Source organism: Schistocerca gregaria, chromosome 4 (assembly GCF_023897955.1).
Source record: "Schistocerca gregaria isolate iqSchGreg1 chromosome 4, iqSchGreg1.2, whole genome shotgun sequence".
Classification (NCBI taxonomy): domain Eukaryota; kingdom Metazoa; phylum Arthropoda; class Insecta; order Orthoptera; family Acrididae; genus Schistocerca; species Schistocerca gregaria.
The window spans coordinates 260,889,899-260,911,314 of record NC_064923.1 but is presented as its reverse complement, the minus strand read 5'-3'; the positions used below and the strand labels follow the sequence as shown (position 1 = coordinate 260,911,314).

General features: G+C 40.4%; 2 protein-coding genes across 2 annotated transcripts in view; both read right to left on the bottom strand.

Moving 5' to 3' along the window:
• Positions 1-9,040: 9,040 nt before the first annotated feature.
• Positions 9,041-21,416, bottom strand: part of LOC126267377 (broad-complex core protein isoforms 1/2/3/4/5-like) — a 216,357-nt gene continuing 203,981 nt past the window's right edge. The window contains exon 8 of the mRNA XM_049972561.1: positions 9,041-9,497. The gene's annotated coding sequence lies outside the window, so the exon portion shown is untranslated. The remainder of the gene's footprint in view (positions 9,498-21,416) is intronic.
• Positions 9,122-9,472, bottom strand: LOC126267680 (GSK3-beta interaction protein-like). Its single transcript, XM_049972982.1, has one exon. It carries the CDS (start codon positions 9,470-9,472, stop codon positions 9,122-9,124), a length of 351 nt encoding a protein of 116 aa, XP_049828939.1.

Sequence of the window (21,416 nt, the reverse complement as noted above, 5' to 3'; positions counted from 1 at the left end):
TGTGCGAGCCCGAGGTTATTTCGGTTTGTTGTCACACAATGTTCTGCCTTCATTAAACTGTCGCACCCACAGACCCACTTTCGACACATCCATAACTCCATCACCACATGTCTCCAACTGTCGATGAATTTCAATTGGTTTCACACCAAGCAAATTCAGAAAACAAATGATTGCACGCTGTTCAAGTAAGGAAAACGTCGCCATTTTAAGTATTTAGAACAGTTCTCATTCTCGCCGCTGGCGGTAAAATTCCATCTGCCATACAGTGCTGCCATCTCTGGGACATATTGACAATGAACACGGCCTCATTTTAAAACAATGCGCATGTTTCTATCTCTTTCCAGTCTGGAGAAAAAAAATCTGAGGCCTTAGAACTTGAATGCACCTTGTATGGTGCTAATCAGCATTTAAAGCCACAGCCTTAAGTCCTTTCCTCCCCCATTTCTTGCATTCCACCTATAGCTGACTGCTTAGTCCAACTGGACTGATCATTGGCTGGAAATGTTTATATTCAGCTACTTGGAGACCATTTTCATCCATTCATGGACTTCATGTTCCCAACCATGTCACTGGGTCACAATTGTTCACGAGAACATTCTTCACAATTCAGGTGAATGATTTGGCCACCACATTGCCCTACATGAATCCCATGAACATTTGTAGGATATAATTGAGAGGTCAGTTCTTGCACAAAATCCTGACGGCAACACTTTCGCAATTATGGACAAGCTACAGAAAAAGCATGGCTCAGTATTTCTGCAGGAAACTTCCGATCACTTGTCGAGTCATGCTACATCGAGTTGCTGCACTCTGCTGAGCAAAGGGAGGTTTGATACGATATTAGGAGGTTTCCCATGACTTGTCACCTCAGCGTAATCTGCAAATAATTTAATAAAATTAAAAGGTAATTACATTTTCTGAAACATTTGTCCTGTGTCATGTTATCTTACTACTGATTTGAATCTTTCTTTATTCATCACACCTGTAGTATTAATATAATCTTTCCCCCTTCAATTGCCTTGCATTTACTTTCCAGCAAAGGGTCTTTGAGTATGGAGGACTGAGATCATTCATTCTTCAGGTACATACATTTTTATTGGACCTACCCCAAAAGTTACCACTGTGAAGATTACTTTTGGTCTTACTGTAAATAACTACCACTTGATTGTAAAGTTTTGGGGAACTGGGCACACTCCTGATTTACTGAAACACAGAAATCATGTGAGGCTGGCAACAGAATGACTATCATAAAATAAGCAGCACATCTGTGTGTATGATGATACAATAATTACACACCTATTACGGTATATGAAGATTTCTACTTCAGGAGCAGTGTTTTCTGCAGCAGTATTTTTATCTTTATCCTGAAAGTTTTGGATTGTTAAGCTTTTCTGGGGCAATTTTCACACACGCACTTTTGTCTTATTGATGATGTGCACTTCATATAGGCATTAGTCAATTAGTTATGCTTATGTCATTTGAGTGTTCAGTGTCACACCTATGCACTTCATATTCACAGTTTGTAGTGAATAAGTGACAAATGTTAAACAAAACAGATGGTTCATGGAACACACATACCTAGAATAGGTAATATGTCGGGTTGTGGAGCAAAAACGCCCCTTTGGACAGCTTCCCGTGACAGTACAGCTTGATGGCCTCCTGTAAGCTTGTTATGAGATTTCAGCAGTATGCACCTGTGTGCCCCTTACAAGCACAATCTGTTTAATGCCACACCATAACATTCCCAGGAGGAGGGTTGTAAATATGAGGTTCATTCAAATGAAACCTGGTCAGTGTGTCTATCTTTGCCTTGCACGTAAAGTGGCACCACGTAACTGGGGGTATGGTGTCACCATCTATTGACAGAGACTGACGTGTGTGCACTGTTTGACGTTGCATAGTGCCAGTGTGGTTTCACGCCGAAAAACTTGCAGGCGAAAAAGCAGGAACAATGAGGAGTGATACGATTTTTGGTGGCGTAGGGGGGCCGTGAAATGTATCAGTGGATGAAGGCTGTGTACAGTGAATACAGTCTGAGTCATTCAAGTGTTGTGGAATGGCGCAAACGATTCCTTGAGGGGTGCGAGTCACTGGAAAACAATGCTCATCCTAGACAGGCTCATCATGTCATCACACCAGAAACGGTTGGGAGTGCTTTAGTCTTGGACAACCGCAGAATCACCGTGGACGAACTGCATCAGTGTTTGGACCTCTAAAACAAAATATTCGCGGATATCGATTCGCAATGGATGATGAAGTGTGTGACTGGGTCCAGGCCTGGATCCGACAGCAGCCTTCTAACTTCAAGGATGGAATCGACTGACTAGTAACGAAATGGGATAAATGTGACAAGAGCTTTGGTGATTATTTTTGAGTATGTGTACTGTTTATAACTCCATTTTTGAGGTAATAAAACTGTTACAGTTACTTTACACTAGTGACCGGGTTTCATTTGAATTCCCGTTATAAGTGGCTGTGATACCAACATTGTATGCCATAAACTAGTCTGTAGACCCTGAATGAGAGCACTGCTACATAACTAGCTATAAACCTTCAGCTATCTTTAATGACATAATGGACACCAAATGGGCAAAAAGCTAAATTTTTGTGATAAATGTAAATGTTATCTGCAGCCTCACAATGACAGTGTTGCAATTTAATAATTCTGGACAGTTAGCACACATCAGACACATCAGCTCCTTGAAAACAAGGAAGCAGTCCACAGTGAGCTTTGCAGATACTACCTAAGTACTATTGTGTTTTGAACAAAGGAGCAGCATTCTATCACATTGTGTTTCATTTCATACTAACAAATAGAAACAGTCGGTGCAGGCTCCCTCACTGATGTATAACAACCATCAATTATAAGTAGTACTAGTCTACTCATGTTGATAATTATGCTAATTACTAGGAGATTGCAGCTACTTTAAAAAGTCACAGCTCTTTCTCTTACACAACTCAGCTACTTTCTTTATCTGCTACTTCATACAAACCATTTACGGACCTTCACCAATTTCAGAGAATGCTAACAGCTGTCTATATACCGGTTAAAACATGTATATGAACATTAGTGTTAATAAGAATGTACTTTCCTCATTCAAAATATCTTAATAAGTTGCAGGAAGAGTGGCTAATAAGGTACTCTTTTACTTTTTTTTTTAATGTCTTATATTGGCAACATTTTAATGACCATTTCAATATAGTCTAACTCTCCATTCTGAATTCTAGACAGAAAGGCATAGTGCATATGAAAATGATAATTAATTCTAATATTTTGGTTCTGGATTTCGTAGTTCACTATAAATTCACTCTTGCTCTAGCTTCTTTTTGGAGATAAAAGGGATTAGATTTTTTTAAAAATAATTAATTTACCATTTGGTGCATTTTTTAGTGGTTGTCTTTTAGCTTAATTTCTTGTTCCTCACACAAATAATGTAATGAGACTATTAGTTGTAAAATATAAACAAATATATTATATTACAGTGTTTAGTTAATACCGAAATTGCACTTAGAATATACAAAGTATGAATATTACACAGAAGTCACATTATGTAATATCCTTTCTGATAAGTCTCCCTCAACACATGTTCAGCAGAGCTTTTTGTGGCCCCTTTAACCTTACCAATATTTTTTTCCTCAACCCTTACATCCCTTCTTTTGGATAGAAGAGCCAGTAATCCCAAAACATAGTACTTTTTCAGAGTTTTGCTTATTTTCATATTCTGCTGATGGTTATGTAGAACTGTCCCTATCATAATTATTTTCAATTCGTTGATCACTTTCATAGTTAAATAAGAAGTGGTAACAACTCTACACACACACACACACACACACACACACACAGAGAGAGAAAGAGAGAGAGAGAGAGAGAGAGAGAGAGAGAGAGAGAGAGAGAGAGAGATAACTGTAGAGTATGGACTCACTTTTCGGAACAGAATTTCTTAACTGCCTCTTAGTTTGTGTTATGTTATGTAAAGGATTCCATACAGGGGGACTCATCTTAAGTTCTGGCATCTAAACACTAACCTATTGCTTCATTGCATAATCTTGTCAATGCCTTCATTTTAGTTGGTGACACCAAAATGTTATAGTATTAATAACACCAGTCTTGTACAAATGACTTTTTAACTTCATAATCAAAATCAGAGGGTCACATAAAATAGGTAATTTGACAGTGTTTGATGGCAGCTCCACTCCTGTTCTTAAACTATATGAATCACCCCCCTCCCCCTCCCCCCCCCCCCCCAAAAAAAAAATAAATAATAAATAAATTCAACTGTCACATACAATCCATATAATTATTGAGCAGGTGTATAACTGGTTCAAAGCAAACACTTTGAGTCTTAATCTTGCACAGATTAATAATATGTAGTTTTGAAAATATTACTTGGTGTTATCAGTAATTGACATCAACTGTCACATATTAAACAAAATCACAGTTACCTTTCAGTTTAGTTGTGGTAAAATAAGAGTCAGATAGTGGTCAAACTAAATAATTGTCATGCTTTATATTCGCAGGCATCTTCCATTACATTAACTTGTAGGGGAGTACTGGTACACTTTCGCTTTTTGTTGTATTTTAGCACGACCATTTGGGAAAATGCAACTAAAGTAAATAAGTCATTGCCCAACAAAATCAAGTAGTTTATAACAATGTGTAAAGTAGGTACCTGCACATCATAATATTACAAAGGACTCTTCAAAGACCTGGGAATCTTACACTCGCTTGCCAGTACACATATTCTTTGATACTTGTTTCTAGTAATAAAAATCAGTTCAGTTAAACTATAATTTATACTACCACAATAAAAGACAATAATAATTTCCATCTTCACTTTGTTCCTTTGTATAGGGTTCATAGTGAGGTTCTGTATGTTAGAGAGCTAAGGTTTTCAACAAGCTGCTGCCACCAGAGAGAGAGAGAGAGAGTGTGTGAGAGAGAGAGTGTGAGAGAGAGTGTGTGTGTGTGTGTGTGTGTGTGTGTGTGTGTGTGTGTGTGTGTGAGAGAGAGAGAGAGAGAGAGAGAGAGAGAGAGAGAGAGAGAGAGAGATTAAAATAAGAGAAAGAACAAAGTCAAAAGCCTACCTTAATTGCCACTGCCACTTTCACACATTATGCACTTCTATAAACTCTGGTATTAAATATTCTTGCAGGCACCATTTTCCTTAATGAACAATGCAGTAGATTATAAGTTAAATTTATTAAATTTAGTCTGAGTAAGCAGTGGTATTTCATAGCTGAGTTCTCTTTCATGATAGCATCTATGGTACATGATGAATGAATGAATAAAACAACTTTCTGAATTGATGGCAAACATGACAAGTCACAAGCATTGATGACAACAGTTAGTCCTCTTCTTCCACAGCCATCACAACAAATAATGTCTATCTGATTCTGACAAGAAACAATCCACTGTAGATGAGTATTGCAGAACAGATTATGTACAAAACCAGTATCTAGTATGAGGTACCCTGCAATTTACAGTGGGTGCTGGAGTATATACAAGGTGGTCAGAAAATGTCTGAAACGATTTGTCGTGATGTAGGGCAGATTGTACTGAGACATAAATGTTAAGAAAAAAATGTGATACATTGCGCCGTTTCTGAGATATGTATCTTAGAAGCTAGCCAATCAGGTTGTTTCGCACTCAGATTCAAATGGCCTGCGAGGGGTGATGTTGCCAAACATATGTTTCCAGTTGTAAGCATATGGCTATAAGGTTACGTATTAAAGGCTGTTGCCTTATCTGGTGGCATGGTCTGGGTGTAGAAGGCTAGACTTGAGAAATGCAAGGTCCCAGGTTCGACCCCCAGCAGGATCATTATTTTATTTTTATTTAACCAATTTGTCGTTGTTTGAACATTTATGTATGAATTTCAGGTTAGTAAAGGATTTGTACAACTTTCATTCACATAAAACCCATTGACGATGGGCACAAGTGCGCACATTTATTCCAACAGCTACATCCGTAACGTTCAATAGTTGCTTATGATTGCATTGGACAAAGGTCTAACAATATGTAACTCTTTGGACCTAATTATAGAAAAGCAGTAAAACTCATACGTAGTCAATAGCCTTACATGTAACAAATACAGAGAAAATAATTATGAAAAATAAAAGAATACAACTGATGTTTTGTCAGGTCTTTAATGTAACAACATAATTTCCAGGAGCAAAACATAACAATTAATCTTCACAGTAGCTGCTCAAAGTGTCCTCTTCCAACCTGACAGCACGCATTGCAACGTTGCGTTATGGAGTCCGCAAGCTTTCCGAAATCAAAGGTTTCCCCGATTTCTTCAAAGGCTAAAATTATCCTCGCAAGAAGCTCTTCGATTGTGTCTACCGGGATTGCATAGACGATTTGTTTCACATGCCCCACAGATAAAAATCTAACAGCATCAGATCTGGTGAACGAGCTTACCAGGGAACTGGACCACCTCGGCCAATCCACCTTCGCGGATACAAGGTATTTAAATGCTCACGTACCGCAGCAGCGAAGTGCGGCGGTGCACTGTCATGTTGGAACCACATTCCTTGCCGGACCGCCAGTGGAACGTCTTCTACATACATTGGAAGGACATTTTGATGGAATGCTAAATAAGTCTGTCTATTTAAATGGGGGGGGGGGGGGGGGGAAGTAGACGGAACCCACCAAACAGTCGCCCACGATACCTGCCCCCCAAAAGTCTATGCTAAACCTCTGCTGATATGATTTAATGTAAGTACCATGCGGGTTTGCGTCCGTCCAAATGTGGCTGTTTTGGGAGTTGAATGGTCCTTCTCTGGTGAAACATGCCTCATCTGCCCACAACACCATCCTTTCAAAATGCAGATATTGTTTACATTTATTTAAATACCACACGGAATATTGGTAACGAGAGGGATAGTCCCATTCCAACACATCGTGCACCTTCTGTAGGTGGTACGGAAATAGGTCTTTGTCGTGTAGGATGTCCAATACTAAAGTGTGCGAAACCTGTAGCGACAAACAGACTGGTAAATTTTACCATGAGTGGTTTGCAGGCATACATTAAGAACATCGCAATAACTTTACTTACCCCCAAAGCATTACCAATGGCCCTCGAGCTGGTACTAGGTTTTCCAGCAATCGTATTGAGAACGTTTTCTTCTAATTGAACGTTCCATATATAGCGTTCTCGTCCAGTGTCAACATTTGTTACAGAAAAACTTCTGGTCTCCCTTAACCGTCTATCAACCGCTACGAAGGTATTCGCACACGGAATAACGCGGTTGGTAAATCTTGCGCTGTAAATGTTGTGGGCCTCTGGTCCATTTTGACCCGCAGCGCCATATGCTAAATGGATATCGGCGTATTCCACAAAGGAGTACCGATGTTGCGCCATGTGACCACTATGTGTGTGTCAAGCCTACCTCTGTTGTTGTTCTGTCACACCTGCTTCCGTGTACCTTCGCAGCTAAGTCTTCCGACAAAGATCGACTGCATTCATATGATTCCCGACTGACCCTTCCAAACTGTTTGAATCTGAGCGCGAAACGACCTGATTGGCTAGCTTCTAAGCTATTTAACTCAGAAACGGCGCAACGTATCAAATTTTTTTCTTAACATTTATGTCTCAGTACAGCTTTCCCTACAACATCACTACAAGCATTTCAGACATTTTCTGACCACCCTGTATATAGTCCTAGTAGATGTTAATATATTGAAGAAGGAGGAGACAAAATCAGATAATATCTATGGCTCTCAGATATTGAAATCTGCACAGAGACAGAGTGAGGTGTCTGACACACGAGACAGATTACATTGAGAAATGATACCTGCAGTAATTTGACAGAAATCATTTTTAACTGAGAGAGCCTACTTGCTGTTGGTACTAATTAGTATTTTAGCGAGGATGACTCTGTAACTGACCAGTCACAATCTGGATCTGGTAAATAACTAAAATGATGAAACTTTTTAACATTCACATAATGCAAGGCCACCATACAGAACAAGTGATCTGGCTTGTCCTCTCAGAAGCTACCACAAACAACAAAAATAGTAAAATAGTAGTTCAATAAGTACATGTCACCAGAGAATGATTATAACCTTCATTAACTCAGTACTGAAACTTCAAATGGTGGTCTGGAACTGTTCTTATACATACTGCCAGTTTTTATACACAATAACACAGCTATGAAGGAAACAACAACTTAACAATTTTGGAGGTCAGGTATCAGTAACATTTCTCTGTTTTATGGCAGAAAAACTGTGATGAATAAAATTACAATTTTACTATATGAAGTGTTAAACAAAAGTTCATGATATTCCATACCATCCAGGCTTATGTTGTACAGCAGTACAGTTTTCTAGAGCAGTACAGTTTTCTAGTTTATCAGAGCAGGTGGGAGGAGAACTGTTTCTGATGATTATGGGGAGGCAGTATTGGAAACTGAAGGACATTAAAAGCCTGTCAGAAGGATAAGATATGTAATATAACCTAATATGGCGCACTCATTGTAATAAACATTGTACTAAGTGATAAACGAAATATACCTACACAATCGGAACAGGTGACATTGCCACCATTAAGTATGCCTTCTGCGTATTTCTGTTAAGGGACTCTTGCTTCACTTTCCTCATTGGGCACCCCCGGACTGCAGAGACCACAAAATTAAATGTATTCTACCCTGATTTTAGAGATATGTAATACTGACACATGAAAAGAGATTTACCTCATAAAGACAATTACTTCATCACTGATGGTAACATTGGAAAGAAAGCAATAAATTATTATTTTCATGAAAAAGTTAATACGTTATAGTCCAAGCAAATATTCAGCTCTCCGGATTATACACCAGTACACAATTTAGACATACATATTTTGAATAATAATGATTTACTCTGTTTAAGAAATCTTTTAGTCTGAGATGGCATGTTTCATACTGCAAGTCCACATGGGCCCGTCTTTAATGACTAGTTTATAACATACAATGCCTGCAAGAATCACAACTATGAATGTTTACATTGGGCAAACTAACACGAAAGCTCAAACAAAAGCTTCGACAAACAAAGATGTGTTCTAAAACCTTTGTTTATGCAAGCATATAAGTTTTGTAGTACATAATGGTATACAAATGACTGATTGCACCACTTAGTTTAAGTGTTCTGTAAGGCTTTCAGTTTATTTACAAGTGATGTTCCAAATGACTCTCGATATTTAGGGCTTATTTCATCCAACAGTGAATAAGGAGTCTCATAAATTTTAGTTCTTGGTTGAGAATCATCATCAAAAGTGTTTCCAACGATTCTGAAACCTGCACCGCTCAACTCAATACAGAAATTTTCTTCCTCCTCAGTGGTCAAATTCAGATAAATAAATTTATTGTTTGATTTCAATTTCTGTGAGACGTGTACGTCCTTAACATGATCCTTTATATCATTTATAACACTTGATGCTTCTTCTTTCCAGTGTTCTTCACTCAAGGGTTCTTCAGATGAGAAAGCCATTGTTCTATACTTGATGGACATTTACCTGAAACATCATTATTACGTGTTCACTAAAATGTGCATATAGCAGTTAAAAGAAAACAAGGTTGCAGTAAACAATTAGTTTGCAAAATAAGATTTTCTTTCTGTGCGCTAGCTATAAAAATGTGTGCCCAAAAGTGCTCACACAAGATATTTATGTTCAAATATGTCTACATTGAGGGAAAAAATCACCACTTCACTTATACTGAGTGAATTAAGAAATCTTCTGGCATTGTTAATAATGACCTCTGAGACAAGTTAACCACAATCCAAGCTAAAAATATGCCATGCCTTGGGTGTAAGAAAATTTGGAATGTAAAGATGAGGAACCTACAACAATCAAATATTCATTACTGTGAAAACCTAGATTGGCAACAGAATTGGTATCTTCACAACGCAAACATGACACCTTTCTTCTGTAGCTCTTAGGCATCACAACCACTTGGAAAATCCGTCCTTCAATCATTTACAGATGAGGACATACTTCCTAAAAATATTGCAGTTGAAGTCTAACTGATGGTCTAAAAAACTTCTCTGCTACCTATTTTTTTTTTTTTTTTACATGTATATGTATCTGATGTGGTGATCACTCACAGGAGGATGACTGGCAGGAGGTAATGCATTCACATCACTTGAGTTGGAAGGCCAGTGTGGGGACTGGCCATCTGTCCTTGTCCATTCCACAGCCAACCACGGGGGTATGATATCCATAGAGTCGCCTAATCTTGGCCCAAACTTGCAATGGAAAGGTATGGATGCCAATGGTGTAGACATACCTTTCCCAGCACTCCTGCTTCCATTGGCGGACAATGCGTCGGGCTCGGGCATGGAGTCGCTTAAAGGTAAGGAGGTGTTCCAGTGTTGGGTGCCTCTTATGACATTGGAGGGCCCGCCTGTGATCTCTAATCACCTCAGCGATCTCCGGTGACCACAGTCCTCCACCAAGGGGACCCAGAATAACAGGGAATTGCAGATTCCACTGCAGAAATGATGCTGTTGGTTATCGTGTGAACCATCACATCAATGGCATCATGAGAAAGAGGCTCAATAGTGGCGAGTCCCAGTCAGCCTTATTCAGAACCCATCTGGGGAGGTGCGCAGAAGAGGGATGCTGTGCCAGTGACACAAAGATCGGAAAGTGGTGCCGAACAAGTCGTCATGCACACTCCACTGGACAAATGGTAGATAGCCAGGGCTGCAGACTGAAAGGTCAATGGCTGAGTATGTGCCATGCTCTACACTGAAACGTGTGGAGGCACCATTATTTAAAAGAGAAAGGCCAAGCCATGCCAACACTTGCTCAACAACAGTGCCTCGGCCAGTTGCCACCAATCAACCCTATAAAAGGTTATGGGTGTTGAAGTCATCCAGTGGCGGCAGTTGAGCTGTCAGCCAATACATTCTGTGGGACATCACCATCCAGTGTAAGACAGATACTGCAGGTGGTAACAGCCTGTGACATCCACACCCTAACAGCAACAGCCTCTAAAAGTGTTTGAAGAAGCACATGCTCACTGTAAAGAGAGTTAAGGATGTAGACATAGACTCCACCAGATAACCTCTCATAAGCTGCCCAATTCTTATAATAACCCTGATAGCCACGGAGGGCGGGGGTTCGCAACACCCACCAGAAACCAAGTTTCCTGGAGAGAAAGCAAAAGAAAGGGTGAAGGCTGAGAAGTTGTCTGAGCTCAGCAAGGTGGTGGAAAAATGTTCTGCAATTCCACTAAAGAATGACATTGCGCGCAGCCTAAAAAGGCGTGAAGGGACTGAGGAGGCAGATTACGCCGCCAGGTCATCTACTGTCACTGAAGGAGAGCCTGATTCAAGAACCATTGCCTCTGAGGCAGAGGTGAGATTGAGGTCATGGGGGGGGGGGGGGGGGGGATGCCAAAATCAGCAAATCATCCTCAGATGCAGAGCTGGAAGGACATGTAGCACAGTGGCAACCAGAACCTCTTTCTTCTTACCCAGCTTTAGCTTTGTCTTCTGCTTCTCCTCCTCCCCCTCCCCCACCCGCCGCTCGTTAGGAGGGAGTCGCAGAAGGAGGGGCAGGGGCAGATGAAGAGTGGAAAACTCTTCAATCTGCCGCTGGTGGCTCCTTGAGCCGCTGATCAGCTGTCACACTGGAGGGTGCCTGAGAAGGTAGTCTTACAAGCATTCTGCATGAGAGAAGCTGGAGGAGGCTGGAGTACCTCCAGTGGGGCGACGGGAGGGGGGCTGAGGGGCGATAGCCACGTCAATTTGGGGGATTGTTCTCCCAAGGAAGGTACCTTGGGAGCACCAGAAGGAGCAGTGTAATCGAGATAGTGATGTCACCCAGCTTGTCACAGGTGAGCAGCGTCTTCAACTGGGCTGGGGAGGCTGCCTGGATCAAAATCAACCCACTACGCAGTTTGGACAACGCTGCCACTTCCTCATACCTATCTTCAAGATGGTCGACAAAAAACTGGGGCTTTGTTGCCTGAAAGGTCTCTTCATCAGTCCTGCTGCAAACGAGGTACTGAGGTGAATACATCTCTCGAGATCTGGTTGCCCAACGGTCCTCCCAAGGTGTAGCCAGGGAGTGAATGATTGGGAATCATAAAGCACACCATCAAAATCATTCCTGACAAGCTTTGAGACTGCTGGGGCCAAGCGACCACGAGCTTGACTGGATTTAACCTGTTTCATTGTGGGTCATTCGTCCTGATACCACCCACTTCGAACAGGGGCTCTCCCCATGAGCACCACCCAGCCTCAGCTAGGGCCACCTGGCGGGATGGCCATTGTCGGGACTCCTGGTGCTCCAGAAGGATGGGCACCTACTTTTTGGCATAAGCGAAGAGGTCTCAGCTCTGGCATCAGCAGTGTGATCCCTGTGTTGTCAGGGGACTACCACCAAGAGGGTACACGACAAACCCACCATGACAGACTGGCTAGCCCATTGGATTTCGGGTGTCAAAATGGTCCAGAATTGTTGTGGGCCTGAAGAATGATACGGCACTGGAGACAAGAAGTAGGCAACCCATAATACGTTAGGTGCAAAAGCCCGCTACACGACAATAAGTAGCATGCAAGATCTCGGTGCATGATGGACAAACAAAAAACACCACTTAAGGCATCCTTCCCCAAATGGTACACACTAACAACAGAAATCTGGAAAAGATGGAGGTTAAACCTACCTGAGAGGGGACCAACACATAAAGGCCAAAATGTGTGAAACTCCTTTTCGTCACCTCTTACGACGGGCAGGAATACCACAGGCCTATTATTACCCCCAGATCTGTAGGGGGGGGGGGGGGGGGGTAGATGATGGCTGAACACGCCTACATGTGGTCAAAGCTAACAGTTTGAGTATTAATACCACAAAGACTCACATTACGCAGTTTCAAACAGGCCATAACAACCTCCTAGCACCTGAAGTAGACATTAACAGTCATTCAGTGAATGAAGTACAGTGTGTAAAACTCCTCGGAGTCTATCTGGATGACAAGTTGAAATGGAGTCAACATATATATGAACCTCAGTCACCATGTTATGTCCTTAGAAATCTCTCTCACTGTGTTGACCTAAAGAGAAAACTGTTGGCTTATTTAGCATATATTCACTCCCTATTCTCCTATGGAGTTATCTTCTGGGGAAGTGCACCTAAAGTAAGTGTTTGATCTGTAAAAGCAAGTAACAAGAATACTGTATAAAGCAGGCAACTATACATCTTGCAGAAGCCTATTTAAGAATCTTGCAATTCTCACATTCATCCTCCCAGTTACCTTTATTACCAATTCTATGTCATTCATGAGCCATGGTGGGAAAGACAATAATATATAAAGTGAATGCAATATTGCAGTTTTAACTATCATATTGAAAAGTATACCACAAAACAAAAAATAATAGAACAGCCAATACTAGAACATATCGCTATTACTACTAAGTAGGCATCATTAACTGGCCATAGTTAGACAGATCCCCCCATGAACCATGGACCTTGCCATTGGTGGGGAGGCTTGCGTGCCTCAATGATACAGATAGCCGTACCATAGGTACAACCACAATGGAGGGGTACCTGTTGAGAGGCCAGACAAACGTGTGGTTCCTGAAGAAGGGCAGCAGACTTTTCAGTAGTTGCAGGGGCAACAGTCTGGATGATTGACTGATCTGGCCCTGGAACACTAACCATAACGGCCTTGCTGTTATGGTACTGTGAACGGCTGAAATCAAGGGAAAACGACAACCTTAATTTTTTCCGAGAGCATGCAGCTTTACTGTATGGTTAAATGATGATGGCGTCCTCTTGGGTAAAATATTCTGGAGGTAAAATAGTCCCCATTCGGATCTCCAGGCGGGGACTACTCAAGAGGATGTCGTTATCAGGAGAAACAAAACTGGCATTCTACGGATCGGAGCGTGGAATGTCAGATCCCTTAATCGGGCAGGTAGGTTAGAAAATTTAAAAAGGGAAATGGATAGCTGAAAGTTAGATATAGTGAGAATTAGTGAAGTTCGGTGGCAGGAGGAACAAGACTTGTGGTCAGGTGAATACAGGGTTATAAATACAGAATCAAATAGGGGTAATGCGGGAGTAGGTTTAATAATGAATAAAAAATAGGAATGCAAGTAAGCTACTACAAACAGCATAGTGAACGCATTATTGTGGCCAAGAGAGACACGAAGCCCACACCTACTACAGTAGTACAAGTTTATATGCCAAATAGCTCTGCAGATGACGAAGAAATTGATGAAATGTATGATGAGATAAAAGAAATTATTCAGGTAGAGAATGGAGACGAAAATTTAATAGTCATGGGTGACTGAAATTCGACAGTAGGAAAAGGAAGAGAAGGAAACATAGTAGATGAATATGGATTGGGGCTAAGGAATGAAAGAGGAAGCCGCCTGGTAGAATTTTGCACAGAGCATAACTTAATCATAGCTAACTCTTGGTTCAAGACTGATGAAAGAAGGTTGTATACATGGAAGAACCCTGGAGATACTAAAAGGTTTCAGATAGATTATATAATGATAAGACAGAGATTTAGGAACCAGATTTTAAATTGTAAGACATTTCCAGGGGCAGGTGGGGACTCTGACCACAATCTATTGATTATGAACTGTAGATTAAAACTGAGAAACTGCAAAAAGGTGGGAATTTAAGGAGATGGGACCTGGATAAACTGACTAAACCAGAGGTTGTACAGAGTTTCAGGGACAGCATAAGGGAACATTTGACAGGAATGGGGGAAAGAAATACAGTAGAAGAAGAATGGGTAGCTCTGAGGAATGAAGTAGTGAAGGCAGCAGAAGATCAATTAGGTAAAAAGACGAAAGCTAGTAGAAATCCTTGGGTAACAGAAGAGATACTGAATTCACTTGATGAAAGGATAAAATACAAAAATGCAGTAAGTGAAGCAGGCAAAATGGAATACAAACGTCTCAAAAATGAGGTCGACAGGAAGTCCAAAATGGCTAAGCAGGGATGGCTAGAGGACAAATGCAAGGATGTAGAGGCTTATCTCACTAGGGGTGGATCACACTACCAGTGGGATCTCAATAATATAGATACATGACTTTGGAAAGGTTCAAGCATGTAGTGTCCAATAAGGACCTCACAGCCTTTTGGGTTGTGAAGGCAAAGGCAAGAAGAACAGTCAAATACGAAAATGTTTCTGGACTCAGTAAATCATTCTGCTGGCTCTATAAATGTGTAGATAGCTGTAAGCGGATATCTGTCAAAAGCGTCATGTCACCAATAATTTATGTCCTCACTTGGTGACATCTTGCAGCAATGGTGGACTATTTTGATCACTACTTCAGATTTCTGTTTCAATGGCAATGATGAATACAACTGCCCCTTTCTACGACAGTTAGAATGAGCATTGTTTGAGACCAAGGAGACTGCATCAGGTAAAGACTGAATACAGTACAGCATGTTATGGGATTCTAGGGACCTGAAGGAAATCCTCTTGGTTCTTTTAATAAAATCTGGGTAACTGCTGACATTCTCTACTTGTGAGAGTAGATAATTTTAGTACCTTTCCTGAAACGAAGGAAAGAACACACAATGCCCAGTAGTAATTGTATTGTCCCTAGCTGTGTACGTGGGAATCCAGAGCACAAGGTCAAATGGTGTCTGATTTCCTTGAATCATAAGAGGTACTTATTCAGTTCCAATCAGGATTCAGCAAGTATCATTCATCTCTCTACAAACTCACCCTCCTGGAGGCAGCAATACATCTAAATTTGTTGTCAAGACAACATCTCACAGCTATATTTTTCAATTTAGAGTGAGCCTATGTTGCCTCTAGCTGGAGCCATAGAACTCTCTGACAGTTCTATAAATGGAGTTTCCAGTGATATGAACCTATATTCATTCGGTCTTTCATTTCCATCCAGTTTTTAGGTATCATGTTAATGTTCTGTCAGAGTGATCTGAGGAGGAGAATGATGTGTCTGAGGAATTTGCTTTAATCATGACTCTGCCATAGCAAGCAGTAATATTACATTTAGAGGCCTGCATCAGACTTTTTGCTCACTCAAACTGTCCAGTCCATGTAGTTCCACATTAGTTCATCAGATGTCAATACAACCACTCCATACATGGCAATCAACTGAATTCAACTTCTTTGATGCTCATTCTCACACAAAAATACCCAGAGGCATATTTTAAATTTTCTTTTGAATTGTCGAGAATTCCATTCTTGCTTTATGTTAGATGGGAGCTTACCGAATCTTTGAATATCTTACCATCAGGGTATTTAACCCCATTCAGAACCACAGACAAGACGGCAAGATCTACATACAACTATTTTTGTGTCTTGTAAGAGAGGTGGCAAAGAGTTTGTATCTAGGGAGTAACATTTTATGAAATGGCACTTGAATAAAGTGGACTGCAGGGCTCTGTACTTTATCCACTGCTAATTTTAATATTTGCCAATGACAAGTTGTGATGGTCATACCCTGTTCTTTTCAGATAATGCATCATTAATGACTAGGGGTAGAGATTCATCTGAGGCAGTAAAGGATGCTAATATATTTGAAGTAGCCAAAAAGTCATTCAAAGCATATAAAAAGAATTAAATGAAGATAAAACCCAGAAAATATTATGGAGCCTTGGTGGCTGTAGACCCATAGTGAATGTTGATAGTATCAAACATTAGGAATCACAGTTGACAGTAAGCTGAAATGGATCAAACACAAATCACATGTCTTTCTTTTAAGCTCTCATGAGTAATTTAGCTCCCCAGGAAGCTCAAATGTGTGACACTAAATCAGCATTTAATCACAATAATTATGAAATCAGCATTTAATCACAATAATTATGAAATCAGCATTTAATCACAATAATTATGCACTGTTCCACAGCCATGTTACTTATGGATAGTTGCTGTGGGGACACTTTACCAGAAGTAAAAACAAAATGCTCCTACAAAAGAAGGCTATGTGAATAATATCTTCCAGCAAGAAATTTGACCACTGTATACCCATTTTCAAGCAGTTGGGGATAATGACAATATGAAGCCAGTATGTTTTTAACTCTCTTGTCTATATAAAAGAAAATCAAGGATCCTTCTGCAAGAGACAAGAGAGTCGCAACTATGACACATGAAATAAGGCTGACATTGATATTCCAAGCTGTCACCTAAGTACAACTCTGGACTGCTTTCCAACAGCAGCCCTAAAGATGTCCAATCACCTGCCACCAAATGTTTCAATATTGCTACTTTGAATGTTGAAGGAAGGAAGACTGAGTAAAATCCTTCGGTAAGGAGGTCATTAAAGATGAAGCATAAGCTCGGATTGTATCAAGGATGGGAAAGGTAACCAGCAGTGCCCATTCAAAGGAACCATATGGGCATTTACCTGGAGCAATTTAAGGAAATCATGGAAAACCTGAATCTAGATGGCCGGATGCAAGTTTGAGCCGTTGTCCTCCCAAATGCGAGTCCAGTGTGATACCATCACATGTGAAGCCATAAATTGGAAACATTTAAGAGCTGCAAACTGTTGTTTATAACCATTGTTTATAACATCAGTATTGTGTAAATCATCTTGTCTTGTTATCTTTGTTGTGGTAGTGGTTTTAATATATAATTGCTAAGATGTGACACGATCTGTCTAACTGTTGTTGTTGTTGTATATTAAAAACAAAGATTCCAAGACTTACCAAGCGGGAAAGCGCCGGCAGACAGGCACATGAACAAAACACACAAACACACACACAGAATTACTAGCTTTCGCAACCGATGGTTGCTTCTTCAGGAAGGAGGGGGAAAGACGAAAGGATGTGGGTTTTAAGGGAGAGGGTAAGGAGTCATTCCAATCCCGGGAGCGGAAAGACTTCCCTTAGGGGAAAAAAAGGACAGGTGTACACTCGCACACACACACACACACATATCCATTCGCACATACACAGACACAAGCAGAATGTAGCTTAGCAGACAACGCCGCTTACTGGCAATGTAAATTATCCATGCGTCAGTCCCTCACAATCTGTTCGCTAATACTACCTAAATATGAAATTTTCTTCTCCTTCTTCTACGAGTTTTCAGGAGTAGTGTAGCCTTGGGAAGTATTTGCAGCTATGTCTTAGCCCCCATTCTTATTGTGCGATTAGAATAGCCAGCTGTATTAGCGACCCTCAGAAGCGCACTTTTTGCCATTTTATGAAGCAGAGAGATAGGAAAGGGAACACTACGTGCTCAGGTCTGCAGGACGATCATTTACTAATGTTATAGCGCTAATGTTCCAGTTCTTAAATGAGTTCTCATTGTCAGTATACGGAGTAGACATTACAAATCAACTGAGAAGTTTGATTGTTTACCATAAGGACAGTTAATATTGTTAGTAAACTGAGTAGTTTGGCATTATATTGCTATTCTACATAAACATTTCTCTGTATTGTTATAAATTGAAGCTCTAAATGAGATATGTTTATTATAGTATAGTACAATAATTTCTCGTTCCAAGGGTTGTTTGTACAGTAATAAGATTTGTCATATGTGTTTCGCTATGGTCTTCAGTCCTGGGACTGGTTTGATGCAGCTCTCCGTGCTACTCTATCCTGTGCAAGCTTCTTCATCTCCCAGTACCTACTGCAGCCTAAATCCTTCTGAATCTGTCTAGTGTATTCATCTCTTGGTCTCCCTCTACGATTTTTACCCTCCACACTGCCCTCCGGTACCAAATTGGTGATCCCTTGATGCCTCAGAACATGTCCTACCAACCGATCCCTTCTTCTAGTCAAGTTGTGCCACAAACTCCTCTTCTCCCCAATTCTATTCAATACCTCCTCATTAGTTATGTGATCTACCCATCTAATATTCAGCATTCTTTTGTAGCACCACATTTCGAAAGCATCTATTCTCTTCTTGTCTAAACTATTTATCGTCCATGTTTCAGTTCCACGCATGGCTACACTCCATACAAATACTTTCAGAAAAGACTTCCTGACACTTAAATCTATACTCGATGTTAACAAATTTCTCTTCTTCAGAAACGCTTTCCTTGCCATTGACAGTCAACATTTTATATCCTCTCTACTTCGACCATCATCAGTTATTTTGCTCCCCAAATAGTAAAGTGTTTCATTTCCTAATCTAATTCCCTCAGCATCACCCAACTTAATTCGACTACATTCCATTATCCTCGTTTTGCTTTTGTTGATGTTCATCTTATATCCTCCTCTCAAGACACTGTCCATTCCATTCAACTGCTCTTCCAAGTCCTTTGCTGTCTCTGACGGAATTACAATGTCACCGGTGAACCTCAATGTTCTTATTTCTTCTCCATGGATTTTAATACCTACGCCTAATTTTTCTTTTGTTTCCTTTACTGCTTGCTCAATATACAGATTGAATAACACCGGGGAGAGGCTACAACCCTGTCTCACTCCCTTCCCAACCACTGCTTCCCTTTCATGCCCCTCGACTCTTATTACTGCCATCTGGTTTCTGTACAAATTGTAAATAGCCTTTCGCTTCCTGTTTTTTGCCCCTGCCACCTTTAGAATTTGAAAGAGAGTATTCCAGTCAACATTGTCAAAAGCTTTCTCTAAGTCTACAATTGCTAGAAACATAGGTTTGCCTTTCCTTAATCTTTCTTCTAAGATAGGTCGTAAGGTCAGTATTGCCTCACGTGTTCCAGTATTTCTAAGAAATCCAAACTGATCTTCCCCAAGGTGGGCTTAGTTTTTTCATTCGTCTGTAAAGAATTCGCATTAGTATTTTGCAGCTGTGGCTTATTAAACTGATAGTTCGGTAATTTTCACATCTGTCAACACCTGCTTTCTTTGTGATTGGAATTATTACATTCTTCTTCAAGTCTGAGGGTATTTTGCCTGTTTCATACATCTTGCTCACCACATGGTAGAGTTTTGTCAGAACTTGCTCTCCCAAGGCCGTCAGTAGTTCTAATGGAATGTTGTCTACTCCAAGGGCCTTGTTTCGACTCAGGTCTTTCAGTGCTCTGTCAAACTCTTCACACAGTATCGTATCTCCCATTTCATCTTCCTCTACATCCTCTTCCATTTCCATAATATTGTCCTCAAGTACATCGCCCTTGTATAGACCCTCTATATACTCCTTCCACCTTTCTGCTTTCTCTACTTTGCTTAGAACTGGGTTTCCATCTGAGCTTTTGATATTCATGCAAGTGGTTCTCTTTTCTCCAAAGGTCTCTTTAATTTTCCTGTAGGCAGTGTCTATCTTACCCCTAGTGAGATAGCCTCTAAATCCTTACATTTGTCCTCTAGCCATCCCTGCTTAGCCATTTTGCGCTTCCTGTCGATCTTATTTTTGAGACGTTTGTATTCCTTTTTGCCTGCTTAATTTACTGCATTTTTATAATTTCTCCTTTCATCAATTAAATTCAATATTTCTTCTGTTACCCACGGATTTCTACTAGCCCTCGTCTTTTTACCTACTTTATCCTCTGCTGCCTTCACTACTTCATCCCTCAAAGCTATCCATTCTTCTTCTACTGTATTTCTTTCCCCCATTCCTGTCAATTGTTCCCTTATGATCTCCCTGAAATTCTGTACAACCTCTGGTTCTTTCAGTTTATCCAGGTCCCATCTCCTTAAATTCCCACCTTTTTGCAGTTTCTCAGTTTTAATCTACAGTTCATAACCAATAGATTGTGGTCAGAGTCCACATCTGCCCCTGAAAATGTCTTACAATTTAAAACCTGGTTCCTAAATATCTGTCTTACCATTATATAATTTATCTGATATCTTTTAGTATCTCCAGGGTTCTTCCATGTATACAATCTTCTTTCATGATTCTTAAACCAAGTGTTAGCTATGATTAAGTTGTGCTCTGTGCAAAATTCTACCATGTGGCTTGCTCTTTCATTTCTTTTCCCCAATCCATATTCACCTACTATGTTTCCTTCTCTGCCTTTTCCTACTACCGAATTCCAGTCACCCATGACTATTAAATTTTCACCTCCCTTCACTATCTGAATAATTTCTTTTATTTCATCATACATTTCTTCAATTTCTTCGTCATCTGCAGAGCTATTTGGCATATAAACTTGAACTACTGTAGTAGGTGTGGGCTTCGTATCTATCTTGGCCACAATAATGCGTTCACTATGCTGTTTGTAGTAGCTTACCCGCATTCCTATTTTCCTATTTATTATTAAACCTACTCCTGCATTACCCCTATTTGATTCTGTGTTTACAACCCTGTAGTCACCTGACCAAAAGTCTTGTTCCTCTTGCCACTGAACTTCACTAATTCTCACTATATCTAACTTTAACCTATCCATTTCCCTTTTTAAATTTTCTAACCTACCTGCCCGATTAAGGGATCTGACATTCCACGCTCTGATCCGTAGAACACCAGTTTTCTTTCTCCTGATAACGACATCCTCTTGAGTAGTCCCCGTCTGGAGATCCAAATGGGGGACTATTTTACCTCCGGAATATTTTACCCAAGAGGAC

Excerpts from the sequence above, each read along its gene's own strand:
- LOC126267680 (XM_049972982.1), bottom strand. The coding sequence starts at position 9,472 with ATGGCTTTCTCATCTGAAGAACCCTTGAGTGAAGAACACTGGAAAGAA.